General features: G+C 36.1%; 1 protein-coding gene across 1 annotated transcript; it reads left to right on the plus strand.

The window, feature by feature from the left end:
* The first annotated feature begins 309 nt into the window (after window positions 1–309).
* Window positions 310–11,945, plus strand: dhcr24 (24-dehydrocholesterol reductase). Its single transcript, XM_079375433.1, has 9 exons — window positions 310–971; window positions 1,546–1,701; window positions 2,015–2,120; window positions 7,554–7,672; window positions 7,747–8,010; window positions 8,176–8,319; window positions 9,755–9,952; window positions 10,661–10,839; window positions 10,955–11,945. Exons 1-9 carry the CDS (start codon window positions 741–743, stop codon window positions 11,106–11,108), a joined length of 1,551 nt encoding a protein of 516 aa, XP_079231559.1. The 5' UTR covers window positions 310–740; the 3' UTR covers window positions 11,109–11,945.
* Window positions 11,946–13,510: the final 1,565 nt, after the last annotated feature.

The raw sequence follows: 13,510 nt of genomic DNA on the forward strand, positions 1-13,510 counted from the left end.
AATATTATAGAACAAAAATGTTCCAGCAAACACAGATCTTTACCTAAGCAGTCTATTGTGGTCCATTTTCGATTATTTTAACAATAAAATGACGTTTCATGAACCAATAAGTAATAGTCTTCCATTAATTTTAACCACATAATTAATTTTACTGAGAAACCACTATGATAAAACCCTCTTCTAAACCCAGGTAAGAATATTTTACATTATAGTACTGGAATAATCTTTAAAATTGTGGTACTGGAGTATTGGAATAATCTTTTATACTGAAATATATGCCTATATCTGTACTGCTACAGCATCACTAGTGAGTCGCCTCATTTCTCAACTACTGTATAATTATGAACACATCTCACTGAGTCAATGGTGTGACGGTGTTTCTTTCTTGTGATTGGCTGAACAGATGATACGCAACCATTGGCGTCATCTCATTTGATGCGGTACTGGCCAATCATCGCATGCTGTGGGCGGTGCTTAAGCCACCTGGGCAAGTTCCTTAACAGCATGCAAAATATAGATGACAAATTGTGCGCGTGCAAGTGGGTAAACTGCGCGCATAAGGAATACGAGAAGTCGCTTTAAATAGTAGTTTAACAGACAGTATTAATGCATGTAGATTTATGCTCGTCCGCTGTGAATACAACTAAAAAGCATTTGCTAAATCAAAAGCCAGCAACAAGCTCCATGCGTTTTTAAATTGCATTGTAGTTAGGCGATTCGTGATTTAAAAAGCTGAGGGAATGGATCCGTTGTTATATTTGGGTGGGTTAGTTGTCTTGTTTTTGGTGTGGATTAAGGTGAAGGGCTTGGAGTACGTGATAGTGCACCAGAGATGGATCTTCGTTTGCCTCTTTCTGCTCCCTTTATCTGTCATCTTTGATGTGTACTATTACCTGCGCGCGTGGATCATCTTCAAGATGTGCTCAGCACCCAAGCAGCACGACCAGCGAGTCAGAGATATTCAGAGACAGGTATCTGCAAAACTTTTAGCCGAATGCTTTCATGTTACATAGTATACTTTCATTTATAACTTAATATTTCATATACTTTAGTATTGCCAAAGGTCCCTTCAAGTATATCTATAGTTTTTGTATATAGTCTTTGGTATTGATGATAATTCGCTATGCATACAAATTAGCCATACATGCCATATTAATGAATATGCATAAAAAACAAAACAAAAAAAAAAACATGAAATGTGCAAACGGCTTGATCTAAAAAGGCAGGCGGTCTCTTCAAAGAAATTCTGATAAAAAAAAAAATGACGGTACAAAAAAAAAGTAGCTGGCAGCCTCTGCAAGTTATGGGGGTGGTGATAGTAGGGGCGTGGCGAAAAGTTACTGACACGCCCCCTACCATTCTACACACCATGGCAGGTGCATCAGTGTAGTTCTTGTTAACTAAAGCAATTAAAATTGTTTTCGGTAATTTTATTGTGGTTTTGCTGAATCAATGTAAATAATAATAATAATAATGAATGTATAAATTTGATGAGACCTTGATGCAATCTGGTTTTAACAAAATGTGACCATTTCAATTTTTCAGGTGCGAGAATGGAAAAAAGAGGGAGGGAAGAAACATATGTGCACAGGTCGTCCAGGATGGCTGACTGTATCTCTCAGGGTGGGAAAATACAAGAAGACGCACAAGAACATCATGATTAACATGATGGACATCCTGGAGGTGGACACAAAACGGCAGGTGGCTGTTGCCAGATATTATTTTTTGACAGTAAAATTGTTTAAATCTCTTCTCCTCATTTAAAGTTAAAGGAATAGTTCACCAGAAATGAACATTTGCTGAACATTTACTCACTCAGGCCATCCAAGATGTAGATGAGTTTGTTTCTTCCTGTGAACAGATTTGGAGAAATGTAGCATTACATCACTTGCTCAGCAATGGATCCTCTGCAGTGAATGGGTGCCGTCAGAATCAGAGTCCAAACAGCTGATAAAAACATACAATGAAAAGTGAGGAAATGTACAATTGTCATAAATGTTGTTACTTTTTCCAGGTGGTGCGTGTGGAACCCTTAGCTAACATGGGTCAGGTGACTGCTCTGCTCAACTCTATTGGCTGGACCCTGCCTGTGTTGCCTGAACTCGATGACCTCACAGTTGGTAGGTTAAAAAAAAAAAAGCAGGTATTTAATTATTCCTGCATCATTCACTGAATGTTTTGTCCAAAGCAACTTCCTTTGCATTTGAGGATGTGGCTCTGTAGTACATTTTCTGTAAGATAGTAAATCTGAATATGAACTTACTAATTGAATTATTGTAAAATTTGCAAGTAAAAGTATGTGAACCTTTGGACATTCTGTGGATTCCTGTATAATTTCAGTAACACATACACGGTTCACATTTCTTTTTCTCCTGCATCTGTGTGTTAAGCCAAGTTATGTTTCTTTGTTACCAAGTCTCAGATTACAGCAAACTCTTATTTTTGTGGCATCTAGATGCATTTTAACATTTTCTATTCAGCACACAGTAAAGCTTCTCTCCATTTAGATGAAGACTGTAAATCATGTCTGACCTGTATAATCTCTCCCTTTCTTTTCGCATTCACCACAAGGGTTTTGTTTAATGTCTCTGAGCACTTGCAGATATTCGCTTTCTTTAAATGGAGCATAAGGTTCTCTCCTGATCAATATAATATGCCGTGTGTGGTGCATCAGAGGCTGCTTATAATTAGGTTATGGATGAGCATAGTCCCTGTTTCAATGAGGCAGATTAGATTAGGGCGGATACGGGTCCTATTGCTGAAAGTGTTTATAGATCCCAGAAAAGAGCGCTCATCGGCGGAGAAATGTTTTACACAGACTCTCCTTCAAATTCATTTGTAATTCTGTAGAGACACAATACGTAGTAATAAGACATTGGAAAGGTGTGTTGTGTTTGTGAAGTGTTGAACGATAGGAGATATTTCTGGCCACATGTATTGATTCCTATTTCTTTGATACTGTAAGCACTGTTTGAAAGCGATCGTTTTATACAAAACCATTCCTAAAAGCAATTTAGAGTCATGCGTCTATAATCAAAGGTCAATTATTTGGACTTTTGACCTCTCCTTTTTATCTCTCAGTCGGCACTTTTCACAAATACAGACTTTGATGTTTCATAACTCTTTTTTTTTTTTTTTAAGCATTAGAAGCAAAACAACATTGTTGGGAGAACTATTTAAGTTAATTAATGTAATGGTAACATAAAAAAGAAAACTGTTAGTATTAAAAATGATACTCACAGCAGAGCCCAAGTCCCCAACTAAAAATAAAACAAAACACAACAAAAGATGTATGTGCATACATACAGGTGCATCTCAATAAATTAGAATGTCATGGAAAAGTTCATTTATTTCAGTAATTCAACTCAAATTGTGAAATTATTGTATATTATAATCGTCTTAAATAAATTCAGTGCACACAGACTGAAGTAGTTTAAGTCTTTAGTTATTTTAATTGTGATGATTTAGGCTCATATTTAATAAAAACCCACCAATTCAATCTCAACAAATTAGAATACTTCATAAGACCAATAAAAAATTTTTTTTAGTGAATTGTTGGCCTTCTGGGAAGTATGTTCATTTACTGTATATGTACCTTTTGCTTTAATTACTGCCTCAATGCAGCGTGGCATGGAGGTGATCAGTTTGTGGCACTGCTGAGGTGGTATGGAAGCCCAAGTTGCTTTGATAGCGGCCTTCAGGTCATCTGCATTGTTGGGTCTTGTGTCTCTCATCTTCCTCTTGACAATACCCCATAGATTCTCTATGGGGTTCAGGTCAGGCGAGTTTGCTGGCCAATCAAGCACAGTAACACCATGGTCATTGAACCAGCTTTTGGTACCTTTGGCAGTGTGGGCAGGTGCCAAGTCCTACTGGAAAATGAAATCAGCATCCCCATAAAGCTTGTTAGCAGAAGGAAGCATGAAGTGCTCTAAAATTTCCTGGTAGATGGCTGCGTTGACTTTGGACTTCAGAAAACACAGTGGACCTACACCAGCAGATGACATGGCAGCCCAAATCATCAGTGACTGTGGAAACTTCACACTGGACTTCAAGCAACATGGATTCTGTGCCTCTCCACTGTTCCTCCAGACTCCGGGACCTTGATTTCCAAATAAAATGCAACATTTACTTTCATCTGAAAAGAAGACTTTGGACCACTGAGCAACAGTCCAGTTCTTTTTCTCCACAGCCCAGGTAAGATGCTTCTGACGTTTTCTCTGGTTCAGAAGTGGCTTGGCAGCCCTTTTCCTGAAGACGTCTGAGCTTGGTGACTCTTGATGCACTGACTCCAGCTTCAGTCCACTCCTTGGGAAGCTCTCCCAAGTGTTTGAATCAGCTTTGCTTGACAGTATTCTCAAGCTTGCAGTCATTCCTGTTGCTTGTGCACCTTTTCCTACCCAAATTCTTCCTTCCAGTCAACTTTGCATTTAATATGCTTCAATACAGCACTCTGTAAACAGCTACACCTTTTAGTAATGACCCTCTGTGACTTACCCTCTTTCTGGAGGGCGTCAGTGTTCATCTTCTGGATCATTGCCAAGTCAGCAGTATTCCCCATTATTGTGGTTTCAAAGAACAAGAGATACCGGGAATTTACAGGTCCTTCTCAAAAAATTAGCATATTGTGATAAAGTTCATTATTTTCTGTAATGTACTGATAAACATTAGACTTTCATATATTTTAGATTCATTACAACACAACTGAAGTAGTTCAAGCCTTTTATTGTTTTAATATTGATGATTTTGGCATACAGCTCATGAAAACCCAAAATTCCTATCTCAAAAAATTAGCATATCATGAAAAGGTTCTCTAATCGAGCTATTAACCTAATCATCTGAATCAACTAATTAACTCTAAACACCTGCAAAAGATTCCTGAGGCTTTTAAAAACTCCCAGCCTGGTTCATTACTCAAAACCGCAATCATGGGTAAGACTGCCGACCTGACTGCTGTCCAGAAGGCCATCATTGACACCCTCAAGCAAGAGGATAAGACACAGAAAGAAATTTCTGAACGAATAGGCTGTTCCCAGAGTGCTGTATCAAGGCACCTCAGTGGGAAGTCTGTGGGAAGGAAAAAGTGTGGCAGAAAACGCAGCACAACGAGAAGAGGTGACCGGAACCTGAGGAAGATTGTGGAGAAGGACCGATTCCAGACCTTGGGGGACCTGCGGAAGCAGTGGACTGAGTCTGGAGTAGAAACATCCAGAGCCACCGTGTACAGGCGTGTGCAGGAAATGGGCTACAGGTGCCGCATTCCCCAGGTCAAGCCACTTTTGAACCAGAAACAGCGGCAGAAGCGCCTGACCTGGGCTACAGAGAAGCAGCACTGGACTGTTGCTCAGTGGTCCAAAGTACTTTTTTCGGATGAAAGCAAATTTTGCATGTCATTCGGAAATCAAGATGCCAGAGTCTGGAGGAAGACTGGGGAGAGGGAAATGCCAAAATGCCTGAAGTCCAGTGTCAAGTACCCACAGTCAGTGATGCTGGTGTTGGTTCACTGTGTTTTATCAAGGGCAGGGTCAATGCAGCTAGCTATCAGGAGATTTTGGAGCACTTCATGCTTCCATCTGCTGAAAAGCTTTATGGAGATGAAGATTTCATTTTTCAGCACGACCTGGCACCTGCTCACAGTGCCAAAACCACTGGTAAATGGTTTACTGACCATGGTATTACTGTGCTCAATTGGCCTGCCAACTCTCCTGACCTGAACCCCATAGAGAGTCTGTGGGATATTGTGAAGAGAAAGTTGAGAGACGCAAGACCCAACACTCTGGATGAGCTTAAGGCCGCTATCGAAGCATCCTGGGCCTCCATAACACCTCAGCAGTGCCACAGGCTGATTGCCTCCATGCCACGCCGCATTGAAGCAGTCATTTCTGCAAAAGGATTCCCGACCAAGTATTGAGTGCATAACTGAACATAATTATTTGAAGGTTGACTTTTTTTGTATTAAAAACACTTTTCTTTTATTGGTCGGATGAAATATGCTAATTTTTTGAGATAGGAATTTTGGGTTTTCATGAGCTGTATGCCAAAATCATCAATATTAAAACAATAAAAGGCTTGAACTACTTCAGTTGTGTTGTAATGAATCTAAAATATATGAAAGTCTAATGTTTATCAGTACATTACAGAAAATAATGAACTTTATCACAATATGCTAATTTTTTGAAAAGGACCTAAATGAATCTAAAATATATGAAAGTTTCACTTTTTTAAGTAACTTACAAGAAAAAAAATAACTTTTTCACGGCATTCTAATTTATTGAGATGCACCTGTAAGTGCATAGATTTAAAATAATTTTCACATAGTGATGGAACATTTTGGCTAAAACTAGGTATGCAGGTCACATGTATATGACATACAGTATTATGTTTTATAATGAAGAAAATGGAATGAAATTTGAAGGGTACTATAGGATATTTAACATGTCTAATAAACATTGAAATTAGCCTGTATATATATATATATATATATATATATATATATATATATATATATATATATATATATAATATACAGTATGTATGTGCAGTTCGAATCTTGTTTCATTTTTCATGTTTGTAAAAATTGTGTTGACTGTAGCCTATTTATCCTCTATTACGTAGTACATTTTTGTCACTTTGAAACATTGTGAGATGTTTTGGGGTTTATTCAGTGTTTATTGATAAAAATCACAGAAATATGTTCCTCATTTTGGTAGCATAGATGCAAAACTAAAACCATATAAGCCATATTTAAAATTTGCTTTATGTGTTAACATGTTGTTTATCGTTCTTTGTTTTGAGCCGAGAGGAAAGAATATATGAATATATAGTTCAGGTTCAATATACTGTACAGTTACAAAGTTTCAAAGTGTGCGTATTTAGATATGAATACTGTGCCATTTGAAGACTATTACAAAAAAAAACTTTTTTCATCATTGATAATAATAATAAATGTTTCTTGAGTAGCAGATCAGAATATTAGAATGATTTCTGAAGGATCATGTGACATTAAAGACTGGAGTAATTCAGCTTTGCCATCATAGGAATAAATTATATTGTGTTTGTATGTGTACTGTGTATATTTATTATGTATATATAAATACAAACACATGCATGTATATATTTAAGAAAAATGTTATGTTTATATATTAAATATATTTATAAATAATATAAAATATAATAATATAAATAAATGTATATATGTGTAAATATTTAGACTGTATGTGTGTGTATTTGCATAATAAATAAACACAGTACACACACATAGTAAACAAAAACTTTTAATTTAGTTTAATCGTTTGACAGCACTATTTCACAATATTATTATTATTATTATTATTATTTTCTTTTTTTTAATCAAATAATTGCAGCTGTGGTGAGCATTAGAGACTTTTCAAAAACAAACTTTGAACATTCCTTTGAACAGTAGTATAATGTTAAATGTGATATTAAATAATCCATTCAGTTTATATTATGAATGCAGTTTTTGGTCATTTATTGTTATAGAGGTCTTCCCCATCATGAAACTGTCTCACATGACTGTCTCCTGTTGTGTTCAGGTGGGCTGGTAATGGGAACAGGCATTGAGTCTTCATCTCACATCTACGGCCTGTTTCAGCACATTTGTGTGGCTTTTGAGCTGGTGTTGGCTGATGGTAGTCTGGTCCGCTGCACTGAGGTGAGGGCGTTGTTACAGATGATGTAAAACAAACATAGACATGTTAAAACAAATGTTTTAAAACTTGCCCACAGAAAGAAAACTCTGACCTCTTCTATGCCGTTCCCTGGTCCTGCGGTACTTTGGGGTTCCTGGTTGCGGCAGAGATCCGGATAATCCCAGCTCGCAAATGGGTCAAACTTCACTACGAACCTGTACGTGGCCTGGATGCTATCTGCAAGAAGTTTGCAGAGGAATCAGCCAATAAGGAGAACCAGTTTGTGGAGGGACTGCAGTACTCTCGGGACGAGGCTGTGATTATGACAGGCACCATGACCGATCATGCAGAGCCTGAAAAGGTGATAATGAATATCTGTTATGCAAATCTGATTGCTTTACTTTTTCTATGGCCCAGTTGCTACTAGTTTGGCCATTGAGGAGACAAATAGCACTGGTGCATGTTTATCTACAATTATTTGAACACCACTGTGTTATCAGAGCGTTTAATTTTGTCTGTTTTTCAGACTAACTGTATAGGTTACTATTACAAGCCGTGGTTCTTTCGGCATGTGGAGGGTTTCCTGAAGCAGAACTGTGTTGCAGTGGAGTACATTCCTCTCCGGCACTATTACCACAGACACACCCGCAGCATCTTCTGGGAATTACAAGTAAATTACTCCGGAAAATGTCACTCAACAACACAACTACCAAATGATCTTCTTCTTTTTTTCATATTGTCTTTTTGTTTTTTTGAGAAATAACAGACACAGTCATTTTCAGTGGCATTTTTTCTCAAGTTCACATAGTTTTCTTAGCAGATTAACCATGGATGTAGAGAATCAAATTAACTTTATTTACAACAATTCTTCATTTTACACAACATACACCACCATTTAAAAATTTGGGTTATGATTTTTTGACAGTTGAAAGTCTGGTGAAAGGGATCAAAAATACATTAAACACAGTATATTCTAAATTTAATATAATTGCTGTGATGGCAGAGCAGATTTTTTTTAATACATTTGTTTCACGATTCTTTGAGTAGAAAGCAGCATTTATTTGAAACAGAAATCCTTTGTAACATTTTAAATGGCTTTATGGTTAAAACTCATTTTGAATGGTAGAGCATCTTATTATTTGATCATTTAAACATCTGTTTTGAAATATTTTGCTTGAAAAAATTAGCTTTATTTCTTTCAGATAAATGTCACTTGGGTTGATATTGATATTATATAAAGAAATGACATTGTAAGTAAAGCTCAAATGTATAAATACCTTTTGGGAGCACTCTTATCTACATCTACCTGTACGTATATTATAATTTTTGCATTCATTATTCTAAATTGTCTTTATCATTCCTTTTATTTTTCAACGAGTATCCTATAATACAACCATTTTATTTATTCTAGTCCACTGTAATGTGAGGAATTTAGTATTCGATTATGATCTCCACAGTTATGCTAACATTTTACTGTATGATTAGTGTTGTATTATGATTGGATCACTTGGGGTTGTATCTTATATTATTAATATCAGACTCTTATTGAGAGAGCCTGTTAGAAGTTTTAACTTTCAATTTGGCTTTGGCTTTGTGGTGTACACTTAAAGTGTATCAAGAGTTTGAGACACTTAGACATGCACTTCCTCTTCTATGGTTCCATTATCTATAGCGTTTTTCACTTGTCCCATAATGCATTATAGGGAAGACTATTGTCCTTCTCTTCCATCTTAATCAAGCCACGTTTCTCTCTCTCTCTCTCTCTCTTAACCCTTCTCTTTCACTCTCAAAGATATCCACACACAGTTTCGATGCATTATATCCACTAAAGCCGTCCATTAGCTACAGGAAGTGTGAGTTGTCTGTTGAGTGGCAGGACTAGTCTAACATTATTCAATAAATTATGCAGCTAAAGCTAAGATGGACAAGGTCAGAAGGAGTGCCTTTGACTCTAAAACATGACGTTTCTGAACATGAAGAATGGAGTATGTATACACATATACTTACATTTACTGTCATTTCTTTTCTGCCATCTTTTTCTATATCTTGTTCTCCTTATCTATTCCATATTATTTTACATCCACCATTTCTTGTCTGTTTTTCAGGACATCATTCCGTTTGGGAATAACCCATTGTTCAGGTATGTGTTTGGCTGGATGGTTCCTCCTAAGATCTCTCTACTGAAGCTCACTCAGGGAGAGACCATCCGCAAACTGTACGAGCAGCACCACGTGGTGCAGGACATGCTGGTCCCTATGAAGCACATCAAGACCGCCATCCTACGCTTCCACGAGGACATACATGTGAGACATCCAAACACACACATAGATATACACACGTTAGGTGAGAACTGATAGCTAATACCATAAATTTATACAGTTTTGTATCCGTTGTTTTATTTAAAAATATGTATATTAATGCATTTCTTAATTATTAGTAAATGTTAAATTATTATTTCAAAACATACTAAAGCTTTGAATTGTATATTAATTTCAAGTGAAAGCAGGCATCAAAATGTATTTTACTGTAGAACAAAATGTGTCCGTCTGTTCCAGTAATGTTCACCACAGACCTTATTTTACTAAAAAATCGAAAGCTGCTATTCTGAAAACCCATTAGAGATTCTTGGGGGAATGCATGACTTGAAAAGCTAACTCTCTTTCAGGTTTTATGACTACAAACTGAACAGCTCTAGAGCAGCCAAATCAGAACAATGTCTATGATGGAAAAAGAGCCAGTATTACCAATATATATCAAACATTCAAACTTTTTTCTTTTTTACGCAAGGATGCTTTAAATTGATTTTAAAAGTGGCAGAAAAGACATTTAATAATCTCACAAATGATTTTTATTTCAAATAAATGCTCTTTTTTTAACTTTCTATTCAAGATCCTTACAAAATGTAACACCGTTTCTAGGAAAATATGAAGCAGTACAATATTGCGGTTTAAAAAAAGTGATTAGATGTACTACAGTGCATTGATTTGTTGATGGTTATGTGTGTGTTGTAGGTGTATCCTCTATGGCTTTGTCCCTTCGTGCTGCCCAACCAGCCAGGAATGGTGCATCCTAAAGGAGATGAAGATGAACTGTATGTTGATATCGGAGCATATGGTGAGCCCAAAGTCAAACACTTTGAGGCCAAATCCTCCACACGGCAGCTGGAGAAGTTTGTCAGAGACGTTCATGGGTCAGTTATCACTTTTCATCTTTCCATTGTTTGGTAGAACTGCATAAAAAAAATGAGACCAAAGTAATACTGTAGGGTATTGTATTATAACACAAGTCCTTCCATCCATTTCTAGATTCCAGATGCTGTATGCTGATGTATACATGGAACGACAGGAATTCTGGGAAATGTTCGATGGCACATTGTATCAGAAACTCAGAAAGCAACTCAGCTGTGAAGATGCATTTCCTGAAGTCTATGACAAAATCTGCAAGACTGCAAGACACTGAATCCAACCAAATGTGAAAGATGTGACCAGTAGAACAGCTGAACAAAAACTGTACTTCCCTTTTGTTGAAGTAAATTAACACATTGGGCAAATACGCTTATTTCATGAAGGAGCACCAGCTAAATTTTCAACCCCCTTGTCATTTATCTATATTTAAGACAAAAAAGTAAAGGCCCTTATTATTCCTAAGGTTTAACACATGCTTAGAATCATTAAAACAATATATACTGCTTAACAGACAGTTTGTGTACATTCTGAATAAATAAACTATTTTAGAATACTTTTTATAATGATCTGTTAAGCATTATATATCGTTTATTTAATTTTTTAATAAACGCGTTACCAATGATTATTTAAAAAAGAATACTATTTGAGAAAATATTCTCTATTTTCCTACATTGTGAATGTTGCCTACCTCAACATTAATGTCTTAACAACATAGTGATTTATTTTTGAAGTGTATTCAAAGGGATATTTTATCTACTAAAATCATTAAAGCACTTCTCTATATAAGCCTGGCACAATTTGTGAATGTATCTAGTATTTGTTTTAGACCCATAATGTACCACTTTTTATTAGAAAGCACATTTACCGTATTTGTGCTAATTATGGATCAACTTTTGTCTTTAGTACAGTTATTGTTGGTTACATAGATTAGGTTATTTTAGGTCTATGAACAAAACAACAATATATTTGTGGCCTTCTGAATGTGTTTTTGCCCTTTTATACTGTGTACACAATATATTTCTGTATTTGTATTTTCACTGTACTGAAAGTGTATGGATGTCACATAATTATCAGTTTCAACATACCCATTAAAATGAATAATCTAACTGATCTACAGACTGCTGTGCTGTCAATAACAGTGAATTTGGCTTTGATCATATTCAGTGAACCTCTAATAATGGAGCTTTTGGAAAGTTTTCCTGCTTTTTATGGCGGTGCTTAATCTGTATTGGTTGGGTTGAGTGGATTTATGGCTGAGGAACATATGCTATAGAAAACAATCATCCATCTGCTCCAGATGAACATTAATGGCTCCCAGTCTCTCCTTGTAACGGGATGCCAGCACATTATGATAATACCTTGTTCAGCAGTCATCTCCTTTTGAGACTCAATGGACTGCTGACCATGTCTCCCTCTAGTGACTGAATTCTACCTTCACATCTTCTTTTTGGTCTCACATATGCCTGTGAAACTGACAGGTTTCCTCTGCATAAAATCTTATTATTTTATAGAAACATGAACATTTATAATGATCACTTGCATAGGTTAGTATTTTAGGTCTAAAAAACACGTTTGTTGCCTTTCCAGAGGCACAAGCTAATTATTTCACAAAATTAAATTTGTTTCTCTAGGTTACTGTACTGTAGGTTCCTTCAGTTTGAAAGGCTAGCGATATCTGTTTTGTGCCCCCAAACCTGCCATAGCTTCTCCATAGACAACCGAGAGATTTGTGTATCACCTAGGTAATATACAAAGTTTTACAAACCTACTTAAATGTGAAGTTCCTAATGTTTTTAGAAACCACTGATGTTGTTCTCCTTCAGTTGCACAAAGTAATTGCTTTAATCTTATGCCCTGAACAACTGTTCATCAAAGCAGTGAGACAACAGTGAAGAAAGCGCCCAAGAGAATTAGCCTGTCCTTTGCTCATTCACACCCATTAAACACAAACCGGTGATATGTTGAGCACTAATTAATCCACGAGTTTGAACATGCCCTATAAAGCCACAGTGAGCGTGAATGCGGTGATTATTTTCTGTGAATATTTACAGTCAGAACAGCTATAATTAAGGACTTTATCAGTTAGCTGGTCCTTTGTTGTGGTAAACACCTCTGACACAGCAAATGATTTGTACCAAAATTATGCAAACATTCATCAGAAAATAATCAAGTTGTTTAATTATTTTAATACCACTACTACTAGTTATATAATTATTAATGATAATAAAATGTGTGTGTGTGTGTGTGTGTGTGTGTGTGCACTTCCAGTCAAACGTTTTTGAACAGTAAGATTTTGATTGTTTTTTAAAGAATTGTCTTCTGCTCACCAAGCCTGATGGATTTATTTGATCCGAAATACAGCAAAAGCAGTAATATTGTGAAACATTTTTACTATTTAAAATAACTGGTTTCTATTTGAATATATTTTAATATGTAATTTATTCCTGTGATTTCAAAGCTGAGGAGATTTTATTTTAATTTATCGGAAATATAAATATTTTGTAACATTATAAATGCATTTATCATTACTTTTGATAAATTTAAAGCATCCTTGCTAAATAAAAATATAAATTTTTATAACCCCCCCCCCCCACCCCCCCCCCAAATAAATTGAATTGTAAAGTATATAATGTTACAAAAGCTTCTTTTTTTCTCAGATACATGCTGATCTTTGGA

The sequence above is a fragment of the Barbus barbus genome (assembly GCF_936440315.1).
Source record: "Barbus barbus genome assembly, chromosome: 24".
NCBI lineage: Eukaryota > Metazoa > Chordata > Actinopteri > Cypriniformes > Cyprinidae > Barbus > Barbus barbus.